This window comes from Leucopleurus acutus (genome assembly GCF_964270905.1).
Source record: "Leucopleurus acutus genome assembly, chromosome: 4".
In the NCBI taxonomy this organism is placed as follows: Eukaryota; Metazoa; Chordata; class Mammalia; order Artiodactyla; family Delphinidae; genus Leucopleurus; species Leucopleurus acutus.
In genome coordinates, this window is record NC_139146.1 from 27192185 (window position 1) to 27213940 (window position 21756).

Here is a 21756-nt window from a genome sequence, read left to right on the forward strand (position 1 = left end):
TAAAGACAGGTCCAGACCAGATGGAACCAAATGGCATTTATAAAGAAGATTTTAGTTCCAAAAAAGATTTTAATTTAAAGAAACCCAGATAAACAGTAACTGTTACCAAATTGCTACTAAACGTGATATTTCCTAATTGGTGACACAGGCTATGATAATACCTTTCATGTTCTGTCCTGCCTATAAGACCCAGCACCACTTTTGCTAAAACTTAGGTTGAGAATCAATATAAAAATATTTGCTAATATTTATTGAATACTTGCTCTGTTAACCTTGTTTATAATATTGTAATCTTATGAACAATTACTAAATAAATTTAAAAAATAAGTATATATGAGTTTCAAAAATAAGGAGCAAACACTAGGATTTATTCTCCTTTCTGAATGTACAAGAGATTAAAAGATAAATAAATACATTACCAGCTTAATCTTTTACTGAAAATGTAAGTTAACAAATTTGTAACTATTTGCGAAAAATATGAAAACAAAGTTTTTTTTTTAAGAATATTGTCTTGTGTCAAATTTATGAACTTTTCCCACATCATTTAAACAATTAGAAGCCAAATGGTATTTTTCAACTAAATTTCAAAATTCTCATGGTAGTTATGAGACCAATTTTATAAAGAAAAAGATTTTCATCCAAATTTCAGTTTAAGGAATCTTAGCATGCCAATACATGTGGTATTTTTGGAAAGTTGGTACAGCCCAGATTGCCTTTCATTGAGAAATACAACAGGGTACAGAAAATCCTGCTTTCTATGTTACATGACATAATGCTCCCAAGAAACTCAGGCTTACAAGCAAAATAGAGAATACTTTTTCTTTCCTTCTTTCATATGCCATATTAGCTTTGAGCTTTCACATATTTAGAAATAGCAGTACTTTGGCTGAAGAGTTGCCTCTTTTGCCCTCCTAGGTGTTTGGAAATTATATTCTGCTCTATATTTTATTTGAGTTTTAGTAGTAATCCTGGTGGTGGTGCTCTTTGACTTAAAAGTTCCTTTAACTACATATTATGTTGATCTGACAATGAGTAAAGTCCTTTTTATATTAGCATAGTAGATTAAAAATAAGATTCAAACATCTCAGGAAGATGTCCTGTAGTAGAAAAGACTTGTATGTGAGAGACAGATCTGTGTGACCCTGGGGACATCACTTAACCACCTGTGGACTCAGTTTCTGCATTTATAAACTCAGGCAAATGCCTACCTTATAACATTTGTCTCTGCTGATTGATGAAACATCACACATAAAGCCACCAGCACAAAGCCTGATACATAGCAACTAACTAGTTAACATTAGTCACTTCATTTCCCTAATCTCTATTTAATATACATTCTTGAATGGTAATAATAAAGAACCAACACCAGACAACATTTACTTTCTACCTAGTAAATTCAGGTGACTGAAGAGAGTCAATCTCATACTTTGTGTGGAGGTCAATTTTAATTTTTCTGATTCTTGGTAGACATACACAGTAACTGCAATTAGAATAGGTACACCTTAGAAAGTCCTTTCATATTTCATATTTAATTTACACTGCAACTCGGTGGTGTAAGATTGAATGTATTATTACTTTCTTGTTTTAGAGATTAGAAAAATGTCACTTTCTGAATTGAAATGACTTAACAAAAGTGGAGATGGAACTTGAACTGCTGGGCTCTAAGTTCTGTGTGGTTTCATGACATTTTGTTGCCTTCTCACAAAAATACATGTTCTTCCCCTTTATAGTAACATGCTAGTGGACAGTTGGCCACTACACGAAAAATATGTTAGGCAGTTAAAAACTTATCAAAGTAACTCAAGAAGTGCGGTTGGTCAATAAAGTGAATAAGAATTGAGTATTTACTGCTGAGAGTTTGTTTTTCTTTAAAAATAAACTCCAAGATCTTTTATAAGATTAAGATATTTCTTATACTTTAGGGTGAAGTGGACTTGGTTTGACTGAGGTTAACTTTATTTTCCTTGGGTTCGTCTTTTGGTATCACTTACAATGATTTTACCAAATGAACTAATAGTTCTAACAGTTTCATTGCCTATTTTCCAGCATACTGCAAATTTAGAATGTTAATGAACTGATATTAAAATTGGGGGAATGTATTTAATATACTTGAAAAAAGTCTAAAATAACATGTGAAGGGACTTCCCTGGTGGCCCAGTGGTTAAGACTCTGCACTTCCACTGCAGGGGCACAGGTTTGATCACTGGTCAGGGAACTAAGATCCCGCATGCCATGCGGCCAAATAACTAAGTAACTAAATAAATAAAATCAACATGTTAAAAATTTTAAATATTTCATATTCAATCTCACAGGTAGCTTTGGAAGAATTTCATTTACCTATATCTATATAGGAATTTGGATGTTGTCTTTCTCTTTTAAAGTAACTAATGTATCTAAACTTCAAATTATTTGTTCAAAAGAACACTAAAAACATATCAAAAAGAGATTCATAATGAAGTATAAGATGGATAAGAAATAGAGATGTAAAATATGAAGATCTTATATATTGGGATAAAGGAATTTACTCTTATTCCATAGGTCAGGGTCAAGAACTATGTAAGGTCTGGGATTTTATCTCACCTACAAGCTAAAAAGCTTAACTGCTACTATTTCCTGATACTGGTAGAAGACATGAGTCTCCTGGATCAGAGACAATGGACTTTATAGTTCATGGCAAAAGGAGCGGCTGAGTGTCAATATGTTGCTTACACCAGTTCCCTATGCCCCCCTCCCAATCCCATGCGAGTGACATACAGGACCAGTGATGGATGCCTGGACATGTTGTGGGTTGTTAAAGAAGAACATTAACCTTGGGGAATTCACAGCTTTTAAAATAAGAAAGAACAAGCCTACTCCTTATCTAGAGGAAAAAGTTACCTAATCCCTCAAGGTTGCTCACTGCAATCACTACCCTGAGAAATGCTCCAGATAAAGAGCATACAGGGTCTTTCATTCTTGACACACACAAAAGAATATATAGGGATGCTCAGGGTGACAGCAGACTGATATTCCCTACAGCAAGCACTCAATATTTTTTTTTTTAAATGTTGAACCTTCTTTTAATTTATTTATTTTTATTTTTGGCTGTGTTGGGTCTTCGTTTCTGTGCAAGGGCTTTCTCTGATTGTGGCAAGCGGGGGCCACTCTTCATCGCGGTGCGCCGGCCTCTCACTGTCACGGCCTCTCTTGTTGCGGAGCACAGGCTCCAGATGCGCGGGCTCAGTAGTTGTGGCTCACGGGCCTAGTTGCTCCGCGGCATGTGGGATCTTCCCAGACCAGGGCTCGAATCTGTCCCCTGCATCGGCAGGCGGATTCTCAACCACTGCACCACCAGGGAAGCCCAACACTCAATATTTTTGATGCCACCAGTTACTCCTCTAAAGGATAAGAAATACTGCCATCGATGACAGTGCTTCTTAAGCCAGTTACTCTCAAGAGGAGCAAGGAAAATCCTGCACCCTTTGCAAAAGGCTTCAGGTAATTCTTATACAACTATCTTACTAACCTAAGCATTGGAAGCCATAGAAAGTTTGGTAGTGAAAGGAGTGCCATAATCATATTTTTATTTTAGAAAGATGACTCAAGACATAGTATGGAGATTGACCAGAGTGGACAAGATGAAGACAGGACCTAATTAAGGAGGCTGTTACGGCAACCATGGTAAGTGACCGTGTTGTGAGTTAGTGCAAATTTGTGGATGTGGAAGATGAACTGAAAAAGGAGTGCTAGACTGGTGTAGGGGAGAAGACAAGGGTAGAGAGCTGTTGGAACTAACATTGGTGAGAAAACCAGCAGGTAGGAATTTGAGAGGAGAGTAAGTTTGAGTATGAAAGGATATCAGGTTGTTTTTGAAAAGCTGTACTTGAAAGGTATACTAATTTCAGGCGACTATAGATGGAACGTAACTGGGCTCAATATATATCAGAATATATATCAATATATATCACAGGCATTCTATAGATGATTTAGAATCCGCCAATAAAATTCATCTCCTATTAACTTAAAATTAGTCAGGATTATTCACTTCCCAGTCAGCTCTGTCTCACACACACACAAACACACACACACAAACACACACACACACACATACACACACACACACACACACCCCACACACACACACCGATGTGCAACATTTAGCACACTGTATTGAATACTGTAGTCCACTAGACACTTTAATTCATGGCATTAAAATCTTAGTTAAAAATAGCACAAAAATCTCAACATCATTGGGACCAAATAATATGCAAATGTATAATATTGTCTAAAGTCCTTAGCGAATGGATGTGATAAATAAATAATCCAAATACCTCATTTAAGCCAACAGTTGCAACCTCTTCTCATTCAAATTTATATTTTAAAACTAATTGGGGGGATTGTTTTGGTGGTCCTAGTCAGTGTAATAGAGCATAAAAAATAAATAAAGGCATAAAGTTGAAAAAATAAAAATAAAAAACTAATTAGGGGGAAAGGGAGGGATAATTTTGATTTTATCCTCTTATTTCTCTATCCCAAATTGTAACAATCAGTTACCCCTAAGTAAAAGGCATACAGCAAACAAGAAAAGAAGCCACAGTCTGGATAACTAGTTGATAATAAATGAGAAGTAAAACATCGTTCTTGGTCAACATTCCAGCTCAGGGCAGCCCAGATCATTTCATAGGCAAAACTGAGGTTCAATTATTTTTGATCTATCTAATTTGCCAGCCTTATTAACTCCAGATACAACCGTATGAGGTTTCAAAAGTTGGTAAGGAAGAAAAATGGACTTTCATAATTCTGAATTGCTGCTATCTGAGTAAATTCAACAAGCACATGAAAAAAGCTGGGCTCTTGGAATGTATCTGCAGGTAATAAGAGTGTTTTCAATGTATAATACAGAACCAGCGGCCGTGCTCTTACCTGGTTGCAGGTATTGATGTCTATGCCCCCCTTGAGATATTCCACTACTTTGTCTAAGTTGCCTGCTCTGGCAGCACGGAGGAAGCTTGCATTGCTGTCAGACTGTGAGAAAAAGAAAAGACCTTTAGTGAAGTATTGATAAAATGAAAACATATCAAAGACAGAAACACAAGAATGTTTGCACCATGCATCAGAAAAGCTTCAGTTGCACTGTGTCCATCGACAGATGAATGGATAAAGAAGATGTGGCACATATATACAATGGAATGTTACTCAGACATAAAAAGGAACGAAATTGAGTTATTTGTAGTGAGGTGGATGGACCTAGAGTCTGTCATACAGACTGAAGTAAGTCAGAAAGAGAAAAACAAATACCATATACTAACACATATATATGGAATCTAAAAAAATTTTAAAAAGGCTCTGATGAACCTAGGGGCAGGACAGGAATAAAGACGCAGATGTAGAGAATGGACTTGAGGACACGGGGAGGGGGAAGGGGAAGCTGGGATGAAGTGAGAGAGTGGCATGGACATATAAACACTACCAAATATAAAATAGCTAGTGGGAAGCAGTCACATAGCACAGGGAGATCAGCTCGGTGCTTTGTGACCGCCTGGAGGGGTGGGATAGGGAGGGTGGGAGGGAGACGCAAGAGGGAGGGGATATGGGGATATATGTATACGTATAGCTGATTCACTTTGTTATAAAGCAGAAACTAATACACCATTGTAAAGAAATTCTACTCCATTAAAGATGTTAAAAAAAAACAAAGAAAAGCTTCAGTTGCAAAATATTTCAATCCTGAGTTTAAAACACTGAATAATAATTCACAGTACAAGTCAGCAACTTCACAGTATTTCTAGAGAGTTGTTTAAAGACATTAAAGTCAATAGGAAATACACTCTGCTATATTAAAGAGTATAAAAGAACAATAAAAATAATTATTACCGATTTACTCCAAATCTTCAGCCACATTTGAAGATGAATTTACACTACCCCCAAATCCACTGTTATCCATGCATTTTAGCTTCAGGAAGCTAGTGACTCTATACTGAGCCTAACGTCGAGCTAAAAAACCAATGAAATAAGGTACTGGGTTTCTTCTTTCTCTTCCTTTACTGTTTGGTTTTCAGAGGCATCTGAGGGAGAGCACTGAGTATGGGTCACCTGACAGTCTGTCCTCATTGTAAGGGAATAACAGAAAGCTCCAAGGATGCTTCGAGGAAAGCAGATAGCACTAGTTGGCAAGTGTGGACTGGGCCGATGCAAATTTTGTGATCCCAGTGATTTTGGAAAAACAAGATTAAATTTAAAACAGCTGACATAATACCAGGCTCAAATCTCTTGGTAAAGATGATCACTCTGGGTACAAATTGCTTTTTGAGTCCTCATCTTGCACCCATTCCTCTCAAAATCTGATTCTGGGAGAACAGCTGAATTTCCCGCACAAAAAGTCTCGGGGAGGCTTCTCAAGAGATGTAGCCACAATTGCCCTGCCTCTCTGACCTGCTGGCAAAGTCTGATTTTCAAACCTTAACACAAGGATGATGATAAGCCTTCATTAGGTTCCAAGACACTGGCATCATTTTATAGTTCTTTGGGTGGTACAACATCTGACTACAGAGAAAATGGTAACACGAAAAGGGACCTACTAGGAATTAAGATTCAGGTGGGGCAGCTCTTAATCCATCATTCTCCTCAGTAGGCTGCCCTGCCCTCTCTCGAAGAATGGACTTGGCCAGGGCCCTTGGCACACTCTGTCAGGCCTATTTATTGTGACTGCTGATGACGTACAGAGATAGAAATGTAAGCGTTTTCTCTGGGAGTCTCAAATACAGAATTATTTGCATACCATTAAAATGATTTACACAGGGGAAGACTGAAAACCCTAGGACGAAATTACCTCATATTTAACCCAAAACCACAATGGCGTATAAATTTACAAATAATATAGGTAATTTATGAGGATTTGAGAGGTATGACTGAAATCTACACATCTGGAATTCACGCTCGGAGTCCTGGTATGACTAACATCGCACTGTTTCTCCTCCCACCTGCCCTGCTACGATGCCTCACGCTCCATCCTTCCTGAAAGCTGTGCCCATGGCAGGGTGCCCCAAGTATATCTGCAATGCTGCAGGGACTGAATTATGACTCATTTTTAAATGCCTATTCTATGAATGTATTTTGCGGCTTGCAGAAAACTCTAAATTCCAGGAAGATTTTCCGCCTTCAGGTTTCTTGCCGCAGTACTTAGAAGCGAAACATTATACTCTGCATCATGTTCTGTCAGTATCCCACAAGAAACATCATTTACTAAAAAACAACAAAAATTAAGTAATATTAGGTCACAGAAAGTATGACAAGGTTATTTCCCATAGATTTTTAAAATAAATCCACATGCTCTATACTATATTAAAGAGGATGCCTAGAAAATACTTCCATCTTATACATGAGGCTTCATAATTATAGGTAACATTTATGAGTATTTACTGTGGGTCAGGCACAGAGCTAAGAAGTCATATGCATTTTATCATTATTACAATAATACTAGGAGAAAGGAACTATTAGTACGCTCATTTAATAGGTGAGGAAAGAGGCTTGGCAAGTTTCCAAGGTCACATAATCTTTCAGTGAAGATTCAAGATTTAACCCATGTTTATCAGCCTCAAAGCTAGTCTTATCTGCTATTCTACCTCATCACTGCAAAGTATCAAAGCAGATGTTAGTACAAATACCTAACCTATGAGCTATAAGTTTGTTTCATTTGTGATAACCTCAGTATGCCCTTGGTCTACATATTCGCTCTGAAAATCATGGCACTTGCCAAACAGAGTGTCTTAGCTGGAGAGGGAATTCTTGGCAGACAGCCCTAGCCCCAAATTTATCAGCCATCTATGCACCTAGGAAAATGAAGAGCTGCCTTGAGACAAACTAATTAGAAACATACTCACTTGGGAATAAAGAAAGAGATGGTAAAGTACACACTGCATTTAAAAGCCAGTTGACTGTCTCTCTCTACATGTCTAACACGACTAAACTCATGAACCAAGATCAGGGTGCTCTATCATTCTTGGAAAAAAAAAAAAAAGAATGCCATGAACAAGTAGAGCCAGAAGGGAGCACCTGACCCTTTAGGGATGAAGAAACACCTGGAGACACCCTGTGGAAGCTTACAGAGGCAATTGTTGGTCTGAAGGGGGCTTCTGGCATCACGGAGGGGACTCTATTAGACCCTCTTAGAACCTTCTCTAGGGACTGGGCATGACATTGAGGATCGCTTTTGCTGTTACGTAAAAACAAGTTTTAGTAACTATTTTTCTCTTTTCTGAATCAAACTCCTAAAAAGTAGAGGCAAGTCAAAGACTTACAGCCAGTCCCTGGAATTTTAGCAAAAAATGCTCCCAGTGCTTTGGAGGGGCTAGAGACAGTGGAAATGTAACATCTGAGCCATCCTGCCAGGGACCTCTTCAACAGTTGAGTCACAGTAGATTCTGCTATAAGTTGGATTCTTCTTGAACCCCATTAAGGGATTGAGTTTTCCCAAAGTGAGAAAATGTATTAGAAATGCATTTTGCAAATGCAAATAAGTGTGTTATTATAAAACGGTTCCAGAGCATGAGTTTCAAGAACAAAATTCAAATGAGACTTCAAAATTTATATGTAGATATTGACATCTTTGAAGGTTTAAAGTATAGACCAGCATGGAAGTATATATTTTTCTCCTACTTCCACATAAACACATGCAAACCCTATGCTACAAAGAGGTCAATCTGTGATTAAAGCTCTTGACACAAGAGCTTAGGATAAACAGCAGTCAGTCTGGTTACCTTCAATCAACACAGAGATAAAAGAGGATTCAGGGACTCATGGTGAGAGATGCAGCAATTTTTACCATGCTATGTTTCCCTCTGAGTATGACAAAAGTAAGAATTTAAAAATTAAAATTAGGTATTAGTAGGGGAGAAGCATGCTTTCAAAATAGACTGTTGTCTCTTGCCTCAACCAGGAGATTTCACACATAAAAAGTACAAGAAAGAGAAAATGAGGCAATAGCAATTCCTTTGGGGTAAAAGTCTCAGACAAATAGACTAACCTCTTTCTGCTTTGCTGCTTTAGGTCCCTAGAACTCTCAATCCTAAAACCAATTGTACTTATGCCTATAAAGTGTGACTCTGGACAAGGCATTCAAATGCTGAGCTCCACTTATTTTAATCTGCAACAGATGGATGTCATTAAAACTTGTCCCCTTTTCAACCTGAGTGTGGCATCTCAAGCCGAGAAAGAAAAATTTCCTCTTCAGTTCTTCTTGACACAGTTCTGTACATTTTTGATCACAATGTTAGAAAAACAATACTTTCTCAGCATCCAGCAGGGTGGACACGAAACGCAAGGAGGAATGTGCATTCACAGAGCCACATTATGTCCTAAACGAGTGTTTCCCCGAAGGGTCCAGGGGCACACTCACAGAGATTCATGAGTTTGCTCCAAGATTTTGTAAAACTTCTATGCTTACAGTTCAGTAACAACCTAAGAAGGAGAATATAAGCATGTCCCAGGTCATCTAGATGGCTACCCTTTAACTGAGTACAACCATATAATTTTTATATATGCCTTTGTGTTTATAATTCAGTGCATAACAGTTGAAATAGGGATGGAATACAGACAGATGCATGGGATGCAAAATATTTTGCCATGGGACAGAGACTGATCAGAGAATCTGGCCATCATACAAGGTAGGATGTACCAAAAGAACCTGAGCACAGCACTCAGTAGCACATTAAAGCTTCAAATAACAACAGGCTCAGGTGCTATCTTTGTAGGGTCCAACTTACCTGGACTATTACCAGTGACTGTAACAGAAAATCCAGAGTAAAATGTTTTTAGTTCCCAATTGCAGCTTTTACTGGATTAGGTACACATCTTTACCACAATACTAATTTCATCTCCAAGTAAATGAAGAGAGCTTTAAATGATTATCAAATGGCATGCCATTAAAATTGGCATTGACAAAGTTCTCCATCACTTTAACTATTCTGAAGTAGGAAACAAAACCTCAAATGTATTAATAATGGTTGTACAACATGCTTATAGAAACGTACACTCTATATTATTTTCATTGAAGTCAAATTCAGAAATGTATTATTGAAATCTGAGGTTAAATCTTTTTACTGTTAAATCCAACATCTGTGATTTAGTTTTAGACAATCCTATCCATTCTATTACATTGGTGTTATTTATTTGAATAATACTAGTTTTGTAGTTCTGTTCATGCTTAATTTGTACAACTTTCTTTTTAGCAATGGTCTAAGAGTTTAAGGAATTTTATGTAGTTTTATTTTTACACTTAAATTAACTCTATAGGGAATTCCCTGGCGGTCCAGTGGTTAGGACTCCATGCTCTCACTGCCAAGGGCCCAGGTTCAATCCCTGCTCGGGGGAAATTAAAATCCCACAAGGCTCACAGCATGGCCAAAAAAAAGAGTCTTTTTTAATTAAAAGAAAAATAAATTAACACTACAATAAAAATAACAGCACTGGAGGTCACACACTTTTTTTATACTTCAAAAGAGAGGAATACATTATTCAAGTTTGAGAAGCAGGCATCCTCTAGTGTGAGTCAGCCACCAGCCTCAACTACCCTAGGGAGTGACATGGGGCACCTCACCTCACAGCCCCTGGCTTATCCTGTACCCTCCACAAATATTTGCTGACTGATTAACCACAGGAAAGCACATGCTCCTTGTGGAATTTAGGGAATTTGCTTATTTTCTTAGGATGCAGTCATTCCTTTGTAAAAACAGGGTCATTTACCTGCCTACTCCAAGATCCACATTTTTATAGTAATACAAAATAAAGAAAATATATTAAAATCACTTGAGGGGAAAACCTTTAATATATACATAATGAAATAAGGGACATTTCTACAATTCCTTAGGTCTTTTCCTAGGAATGTTGGATAAGTTAAAACCATGTCCAGCAAAGCACGAGTTGTATGATCTTGAGTCTTTGTGGGTCTTAATTTCCTTATCAAAAAATAAATGTATTTTATAGAGTTGCTGGGAGAATGAAATAAGATTTGAAGATGCTTAGCTCAATGACAGGCACAGAGGACACTGACCGAGATTTTTAATAATTGTAGTTTTTCTTGTAAATGATAAAGGCAAAACAACAATGACAAATCAAAGGATAGATGCATACACATTATCTTCTTTAAATAAAAAGGTTGTTGCCAGAAGACCAGAGTGTCTGAAAATCTTTTGCTGTGTGCAGGTACAAAAGGACAAAAAAGAAGGCAGAACTGGGTGTGGTCTGTCTCCAAAGATGAAGATTTTAGAAAACACCCTCTTTGTGATATACGAATGCTTTCACTTAAATAATCATACTTTTGTATAGGGACTGCTGGATTGTTTGTATGTTTTAGCTCTTTCAGTAGCTCAAATTGTTATCACTATCTTGTCATAAACCAAAAATTGGGGGGCAACTGAGAACTGCACATTAGATGTACTGAAATATTTCAGAAAGAAGTCCACAAGTTGCCTTCCTGCAGTTAGAACATATAAATGACCAGTAAAACACCTTATACCACAAAATTCTACTTAATTTCAATTCAGCTGGACACTAATAACAAAAATTGCTATAAACCATATGTTTGTACACTGTAGCTCAACCATGCTGATTAAGCTCCATTTTTAGCATCATTTCAATAGGTCTTTACACTGCTATTAAATGGGAAATGCAGAAGGAGCTATGATCTTCAGAAAGAAATAATGCAATTTCTCTAAAGATTGTTCCTACTTCAATGACCTATGTTTTAAGAAAATTGGTTCAGGCATAGGTGTTTCTATTTCACTTTTAAAATGTTACTTAACAGACTTCCCTGGTGGTCCAGTGTTTAAGACTCTGTCCTTCCAATGCAGGGGGTGCGGGTTCGATCCCTGGTCAGGGAACTAAGATCCCACATGCCGCATGGTGAGGTCAAAAAAATAATAATAATAATGAAATAAATGTATTTTTTAAAATAAATAAAATAAAATGTTACTTAAGATAATTAATGATTAACACATAAAATATCAAAACAATAACTAAATTCTGCCTGCATATTTTAAGCAAATCTTTTTGATATGTGAGATCATTTGAAATTATATAAAGACAAAGTTTGTTTTCCCTTAACTTAGTATTACAGTTTGACACTGATTATTCACTAGCATGCTAAAATTATTTCATTATCAGTTGTTGGAAGCCATCCTGGAGTCCCTGCGCCGTGACAAAGTCATGATGCAATCAAAGGCAGGACTGCGAAGCAGCACTGTGCCAGGACGGTGGACTACATCTCTATTGATTTGTTTGGCTGTGTTAAGCTTATATATGGAAACAGCACAAGGGGGATTTGCGCCCAGGGTTAGGAAAACGAGAAAAACTACTACGCCCCCCTACTATTATTAGCACAAAATGGAAAGTACCTATTTTGGCCCCAGGAAACTGGGAACGCAATACACAATCTGGAAATATAGGGATGTTCCTATGGAAAACACCCCCAACTGAACAACAGTGGCCCTACGAAGGGGTTGTTGATGATTTTGCTTTCATATGGGTCCACTCTAAAGAAAGGTTAATACTCTGGCAACAATTGGCGGATGATAAACAGGAGCGTAGGAGGTATTGTAAGTGCTACTAGTGGAGTCAGGTACACAGGAACTGTAGGATATATTGTAAGTATTTTCAAGGCACTAGTCAAAAAACTTGCCCATGCAGAAAGAACACGAAGCTTGCACTTGTGTAATAAAGACTTACATAATAGCTTGGCTTAACTACTAGAAAATAACCTGCAACTAATGAGAACTTGGGGAAGTATCTTGTTAGTACATCTAGAAACTGGGGACGTTTTCAGAAAACTGATAAAAATATTTTGAGGTTAGAACATGTTGAGATTTTGTACATGATGCTGAAACCTGCCTACATATAAATACCTGCTCTGAAAAATAAATTTGAGCTTGATGTGCTGACATCTACAAAGGGTGTCAGGTCTTATTTCCTTCGCCGACGCCGTCCATCCCTCAGGTTTCCCTGGACTCATTGGAGCTGGACTCCGACAATCAGTGTCTTCCCTGAGATTATCATCCATGAAAAGAAAAACTGCCTATAGCATACCAATTCCATCCCTTTCAAAGCATTAAGAATATTTTGCAATACTATGTAGAGATTCATGAATCCCTTGTACAATTCTTACACTTCAAAAAAGAGTCAATCTAGAATATTACATAGCAGTGGGAACAGAAGTGAATGAACCATATCTACATGGAACATCGACAGATCTCACACCAAAAAAAGGCTAAGCAAAATTAGTCAGATCCAAAAAGGACATGTTTATGATTCCATTTATTGAAGTTCAAAAACTGACAAAACTAATCTATACTGTTAGAAGTCAGAATAGTTTCTGGAAGGAGGCAGAAAGGGCCTTCTGGTTGCTGGTAATATCATAGTTCTACCTGCTCATTCTGGGTGTTGTTAAATGGGTATGTAAATTTTGTGAGAAATATCAAGATAAACAATATAATTTATGTATTTTTCTGTATGTTTGTTATAATTAAATGAAACATTTACTTTAAAAAGATGGCAACACTGAAAAATAAGTTGTTCCTAACTTACACAATAGTGACAAAAATCACTGAAGAGTAAATAGATGAAAAAATTAGTATTCAAAAGCAGCATCTTTTTCTTACCATGGAGGCAATTTTTCTAAGGCAGACTATTCATATTATGCAAGGCTTTTAATGAAAATTTGATTTGCATATATTTAAGGTGCTACACAGTCTAAGAGAAAATGCAGGCTACTAAATGCCCACGGCTTTGTGCTTGAACTCCGAAGAAGGTTGTTGCTAACTCAAATTCTACAGCATCTTTTTCTTATACTGTACAAATAGTACTCCTCTGGTCTTCAAAAATATTTACTACAAATCCAAGAAGACCAGGTCTGGTTCAGAGATCTCAGTTGTTACGTCTTCTGGGATAAATATAAGTAAGTTCTAAGACACAATTTTATACCTTAAAAAAATTTCTGTACACTCACTTTGTGTCACTCACTTTTCTGAAAACTGAGTCAAAATAATAATGTGATGATATCTTTCTCAATAAATTAGAAATACTGCAAGAACACAAAACTAGTAGGAACAAAAACCCTAAATCAGAAAAAAAAGTTGTGATATATATTTGATAACTATTTTATACTTCAGATTCCCTGTGATTTTGAAATTTTTAAATGCTTATATATTTTTATAGATATTCATTTTAAAATAATTATCGAACAGAAGAAATAGGAATTCCTGAGTTAGTATGTTATGAGATAGTAAAAGTCTAACTTGCAAAGTAACTGTTCTGCTGACATGAGTTTGGTTCCATAAGATGTTTCTACAACTAGGCTCAATTCGAAGATATCAATACAATGAGACATTAAAACTTTCACTAAAATGAGAACTTTTACAGAGATAGGTAGAAACTTTCTTAAGTTTCTTAAGTTAACTTGCTTACATCTCAGTTTCCTACGGAACATTATCATAAGTTGAAAATTTAAGCAACTTCTCCTAAGGCAGGGAAATCAACAAGTTTTGATTACTTGTATTCTAGACATATGTTCTGCCTACGACTCCAAAACACCTACAGAACTCAGAAGTTCTGTCACAAAATAAAACACATCAATTTTTTTCTGAATTTAAATGGGAAAATGGTAAATTTATAGATGGAAATATCTGTGGCTCCTCCACAACATTTACAAATCTAAGAAAATCAGAATAGTGAGGGAAACATTTTGCTGTCACTGTAGGTCAGACACCAGATTAAATAATTGGAGGTTCATCTTAAAAATTTAAATTGAAGAACACTGCAACTGAATGCTTCAGATTGTCTCAAAGGATAAGATACTCTTTGAGAGGCTTCAGTTACATCAACAGATTTTTCTTTTGAACATCTTTATTGGAGTATAATTGCTTTACAATGGTGTGTTAGTTTCTGATGTATAACAAAGTGAATAAGCTATACATATACATATATCCCCATATCCCCTCCCTCTTGTGCCTCCCTCCCACCCTCCCTATCCCACCCCTCTAGGTGGTCACAAAGCACCGAGCTGATCTCCCTGTGCTATGCGGCTGCTTCCCACTAGCTATCTATTTTACATTTGGTAGTGTATATATGTCAATGCCACTCTCTCACTTCATCTCAGCTTACCCTTCCCCCTCCCGTGTCCTCAAGTCCATTCTCTACGACATGAACAGATTTAAGACATTATTGCTTTGGTTAGGTATTAAACTATTTATCAGGAGTTAATATTAAACTATTTAGGTATTAAACTATTTATCAGGACTTAATATTTCTTCCTAAAGAGCTTATCATGCTTTGAGAAAATGGCATATGATTAGGAGATTATGACACCCCACTTTCATCACTGGTTCCTCTTGAGGTAGAAGTATCTTGTCACACCATGGTTTAATGTCATATACAACCACTAACACTATTGGGTGAACTGATACATTTGAAAAGTTCTGCTTTACCTTTTTTTTTTTTGACTTTTTAAAAAAGTTTTTTACTGGGGTATAGTTGATTTACAATGTTGTGTTACTTTCTGCTGTACAGCAAAGTGAATCATATACATATACATGTATCCACTCTTTTAGATTCTTTTCCCATATAGGTCATTACAGAGTACTGCTTTACTTTTTTTTTTTTTTTTTTTTTGCGGTACGCGGGCCTCTCACCTGTGGCCTCTCCCGTTGCGGAGCACAGGCTCCAGACGCACAGGCCCAGCGGCCATGGCTCACGGGCCCAGCCGCTCCGCGGCACGTGGGATCCTCCCGGACCGGGGCACGAACCCGCGTGCCCTGCATCGGCAGGCGGACTCCCAACCACTGCGCCACCCGGGAAGCCCTGCTTTACTTTTTAGGTTCAAAATGTTGACAATGCAAAGACAAGCAAAATATTCCACAAATCTTATACTGAATATTATACTTTCTCTATAATATTCCCTAATATTTTCAATAGCTAAAGTAACATGGATATCTGCATTTAACATGCCAACAATAAAAATAATGAAAACCTAGAGCTCCACATAGAAATTTAATAACACATATCACATCTATATAGGATTGAATTCTAAACGGTTCTCTATTATTGCTTTGGGATCTCCAACTGGTTTTGTGTGTAAAATAATGAAGCATTAATTTTAAAACAATCTGTATCCGAGGTCTAATATCTTTCCTAATTTTCAATGAGCTGGACATCTCTGTAAAAATGTTCTGCCAGCATCTTAAACTCAAATGAACATGGGCCCAAACATGGAAGAGCTTATCAAGCTTTTATGCTGTGTACACAAATCTCCAAAGGAATTTCCCTTTGGCCCACAGCTGGCCATAAAAAGAGTAGGTTTTATAAATGAATAATAACCTACTATAATAATACTTGGGTCAGGAGAAAAAAGAGAGACCTTTTGATATAATTTGGCAACAACAGTTTATTTAATGCTTTCTTTAAAAAATCTTCTCTACAGGAAACTCTTCATTCCCTGACTAATCAGTGTGTTAAAATACTACAGGGCATTTGGAGGGAAAGATATATTAGAGTTTATCCCACTGCTATACTTAAGTATCAGGATAAATGGAACTGAATTAGGTTTTAGTCTCCTTTGAAGGCCTTTAGAACTGTCAGGATATGAAAAAACCAAACCCAACCAAGTGAAAATACCTTTCATCAATTCTTTATTATGTCAGGCATCCGACAGTGTTAATTTACTATTGCCCCCTTAAGGTAGGCACCGAATTTCTATCCCCATTGGTCTGATTATTCATCTTCAGACCATCTGCTCTGAAGCAGACATCACTCAAACAGAAGCAGCTTCGTGACACAGCACAGATGAGGTGCTGACCGCAGCCCCACATACTGCACACACTAAAAAGTAGACTGTTTCTCTTGCATCGGATTATTCAAGATGCAACAACAAGAAAATACACTCTTGCAATGAAAGCTTCACAATGGCTTACCTCATTATATGACCACTATTTTAAAAGAACTTGCATATATTTTTGTATCCTTACACTGTTGATTTTAGTGTAGCCCTGTTAACATGCACATGGAAACAGAGAAGGGCTTTCTGTTTACCACAGTTCAGTGTACATCTGTAGTTGTCAGTCAGATGGATTTTCTAGGGGGTATCACTTAATTACAGCTCAGCAAACACACACAGTAACAACCTGACTGTACTTGTTTAAATGTAATGCTGAACTCATACTGTTTTCAAAAAAGACTAATTTAGAGAAAAATGCATCAAAACTGAGCTGCTAACTCAATTTTTTTATTTTACTTTTTTGAGTGCATAAGTTCTGCAATATTAATGTCTACTCCAGAATAAATAAGAATTTGAATTTATCACTTTCTAAAAAAAAAAGTGATTCAAGATCACTTTTTGTTCCAAGACAATATTTTAATTTTATAGGAATAATAGACCCAAGAACTCTATTTGTGTCACCCTTGGAGTTTCTATGTTTTTGGAAATCTTTCTAATTACTGGGTGTCAGAAATTTCAGCATGATAATCATGTTGTTTATTAGAAATAATCTGTGTCTCTAGTCCCTTCGGTTAAACTGCTATTAAGTTCATTGTCATCTGTAAAATGCAAAAGCCCTTCTTTCTAATGTGCATATAATTTTTGAGAAGTTGTTTATTCAACCCATTCTCCTAAGTATGTGGGTCCCAAAGGAGCATGCACAGTTTTCAGACTCTTTTGCACATTTCTGATGATCTACATGGAAAGCAAAATTGTAATTCTCAAAAAATCTGCATCATCCTAAATGTAATATAGAAAATCATTTTTACATTCATTTCTTGACCCTCACCATGCTGGTCCTTGATGAATGTCAACAGACCTGTTAAAAATTAAATTAAATTTTTTAAAAACCTAAAGATATGCAACATGTATGCTGTATAAGAAGTAAATAACTTCCAGTTTGACTCACTTTATTCACTTGATTAAATTTCTGAAAAGATCTATAGTTGTACCTATCTAAACGTGTACATATTGGAAAAATCACAGCTTCAGGGGACTTCCCTGGTGGTGCAGTGGTTAAGAATCTGCCTTCCAATGCAGGGGACGCGGGTTCAATCCCTGTTCAGGGAACTAAGATCCCACATGCTGTTGCAGGGCAACTAAGCCCACGTACCAAAACTACTGAACCCGCACACTCTAGAGCTCGTGTGCCACAACTAGAGATAAGCCCGTGCGCCACACCAAAAGATCTCGCGTGTCACAACGAAGCTCCCGCATGCCACAACTAAGACCAGACATAGCCAAATAAATAAATAAATATGTTTTAAAAAATCATAGCTTCAGTTTGGAAAAAAGTGAAAATAAATTAGTCAAACAACAGATTATTTTGATAATAAATATTATATATAGAATGGCTAAACAGCAAGGTCCAACTCTATATAGCATAGGGAACTATATTCAGTATCCTGTACTGAACCATAATGAAAAAGAATATATATATTATATATATATATGAAACTGTCACTTTGCTATACACCTGAAACTAACACAACATTGTAAATCAACTATGTTTCAATACAAAATAAATTTTAAAAAATTAGTTAAAATAATTTAACCAGCTCTTAACAACCAGGCTAAGACAAATTTTTGGAAGCACCTATTGTATGCCCGGCAGTGAGCAAGGGATTAATGTAGAAAAAATAAACATGATCCATCCCCTCAAAAGATTTTAAGGTCTGCATTAAAAAAAATTTTTTTAGCTGCAACATAGTCCATGAATTAGATAGAAATGGGTAAAAGTGGATCCAGGGAGATCCATTTAGAGACAGTAGTCCAAGCAATAGATGCTTGTTTTGTTTTACAAATATATTTTACATTTAGATATAGAGTAGGAATAGCAACATAGTATTTTATAAAGTTCCTGGTGATAAGTTAGGTGGAAAACATAGCAGGCACAGGGACTAATGAGTGCAACATCATAGTGGTAGGAAAGAACACAGTATGAAGAAAATTATAAGTAATGCAGTGTGTGTGAATTATAAAGATCATGTTGGAAATGAGAAAAGTAAAAGTCTCAAAGTAAGGCAGGGCCCAGACCATGAATGTTCTTATATGCCGTCATAAGAAGGCTGAGCATTACCCTCTAAGTGAAAGGACAGGAAAAGCCAAGATCAGAATACTGTTTCAAAATAATCACCCTATAACACATGGAAGATGAGTTAGAGGGGAGTCTGTGAGACAATCTGGGATACTATTGCAACAGTTCTGGCGAGCAGTATGTCAGGGACAGCAATGTGAAAAAAGTAACGATTTGTCATAGATGTAGGGAAAAGAAGCTATAAAACTTGGGGAAATTGAATTTAAGGGTTTATGGAAAAGAAATTAAGGAAAATTTGGCAACATCTAGCTTTGGCGTGTAATGAGCGACATTACTAATCAAGACCAGAAATCTGGGGAAACAGAATACCCTAAAATTGGAGAGAACACAATAGCTTGGTTTTGGTCTGGTGAAATTTGATGTGCTATCACGTCATGGTAGTGTGTTGAGAATGCAAGACTAAAAAATCCAGGAGAGGATATGGACTACCGACAGAGGCCACAGCCTAACCTCTGGGAGATGGTCTGGTTTTTTTGCAGCAATACTGGTTTTTGCTTCATTCCTTACCATTTCTCTGTCAATAAAACTCCTAGGAATAGGGAAGCACTTCTTGTATTGCCTCTGGAAGCAAATACTGTTGACCTATCAACATCTTGCATGAAATGCCAGGAAGTGCTGATAAAATAAAAAATTGCAAGATCTATGTATACTGCAGTATATGTGTATACTTATACACCAGTGAGACTAAAACAGATTTCTGTACAGGAGATTTCGCATGAGCTCAGAATACTAATTTCATGCAGCTGACATTTCCCTGAAAGACCAGGGTACAACTGAGCTATTGCTTTATCCACAATGGATGTGACCTGCTGTAACTTTCTAAATTTACCCTTGTGCTATGAACTGCAATTGTCTAGACTAGTTTGAGCTATTCAATTCTAACTCTATGCAAGGTAAAGAGCTTCCGTAACTTTACAATGAAATGTAAAAAGAGGATGGAAAACTGGCTTTAAAAAGGAATGTGTTAAATTAATTACAGTACATGACACATGGCAGTGGAAAAAGATGAGCAAATCAAGTATTTGTAGCGTGCACTGCCTTTTTTCTTTTTTTTTTTTTTTAACATTTTAGCTTATACTACAAAATCCCTCAGTTGGAAATCAGTCAATAAAAACCCCTCTGGTTATTACTGCATTTCAGAGAATATGTGAACTTCTTCTGAGGCAGCTATCAAAACAAATTCTTGATTTGTTGAGGTAAGAGCATTGGCATCAACTCCAAAGAGAATTTTGAAAAGTAAGGAAACTCAAAATTTAAACATAACTAAAAACAAAACTAGGGTTAATTTATCTCATGAAACTAAGCTTTGGTTCAGATGCCCAGGACCATTTTTTTAAAAAATCGTGCTTAAGCCAGCCAGGTTTAATGAGAAATGGAGAATTCTCTGTTAGTTGTTTTTTTTATTATTTGACTTCTACGAGAAGTTGTATTAAGTGGATCTATGGGTGTATTTCCCAGAGGCTTGGGATAACTTCTTCACAACACCCTTCCAACCTACCCTTCTCCCCTCAAGTTTGACCAAGTTCCTTTACTCTGGGGTCCCATAACACGCTGAGAATTCAGTCATTCATAAAGGTTTGTTGACTACTAGTTATAAGCACAACACTACACTAGATATTGTGAATGGCTCTAGCAGGATCCCCAAATTCTCTGTTTACACATGTATCTCCCCAGCTAGCCTGGCCCTCCAGGATAGATGAGGCCATGACTTCCTCACCTTTGTGTCTCCACTGCCCAGCACAGGGCCCAACACAGAGTAGATCAATAAATACTTGTGGAAATAAAACAATATAAAGGAAGAAGTTCAACAAAGTGAAGGTGGACAAATAGGCACACGAAGCAGCATTGGTCCGTATGAATTAAACTAGTGAAAAGTTTGGTGAATCAAGTAAATTTTTGCAGACTTACTAAATTTAAAAACTTGATTTAAAATCCTGATTAGCAAAATTTATACTTGTTATGTTAATTCTATTAGATAACCACAATAAAACCAAATCCTGTCTAACTCTTCCTAAGGGTAAGTGAATAAAGAATAATGGGTCAGGATGCCCGCCGTCTGTATAATTATTATCTTACAGTTGAAATCATGGGAAAATGACTATACTTAGCAATGGAATTGATTAGATAGGTTATGGAGCTCAACATTCTCTGACCTTAATTAGTTTAACAGATAATTGCCAACTCTGACATTAGTAATGAAATTAAACATAGAAAGAAATGGTATCATACTGATACTGACTACACATAACCATTAGTATCCTGTTTCTCAGAAATAAGAAACTATAATTTTGTTCTTTTCTGGGGGGAAAACTTTACATAGAGCAATAACATAAGCTTTTATTATTGTATAAATTATCCAAAGAAGAGGGGAATTACTGAATGCATAACAACATATGGTAATATATTGCACTATCCCCAGAAGTTATAGTAAGACTAACTTCTGAATAAAAGAGATCATTGGAATGTTTAAATTATTCGATGAAGATACAGAGGAGAGAGGCTGTTTCCTTTTAGAATTATTATGCATGTAAAATTCACCTCACTTCAGTCATAGGTAAAACTATATATTTAATTCTACCTCTACATTCTCATATAAATACCTACCTGTAATATGACATGTAAAATTAAACTATCCTATTTGTGCATATGTGTATGTGTGGTA

The 21756-nt window shown here is 36.5% G+C and overlaps 1 protein-coding gene across 2 annotated transcripts in view; it reads right to left on the bottom strand.

The window, feature by feature from the left end:
- ANK2 (ankyrin 2) overlaps positions 1–21756 on the bottom strand; it is a gene marked incomplete at both ends in the record, with an annotated part of 237407 nt that overhangs the window by 197685 nt on the left and 17966 nt on the right. For both annotated transcript variants that reach the window (XM_082837746.1, XM_082837745.1), the window contains one exon: positions 4903–5004. In XM_082837746.1, the coding sequence (XP_082693872.1) occupies positions 4903–5004 (102 nt within the window). The remainder of the gene's footprint in view (positions 1–4902; positions 5005–21756) is intronic.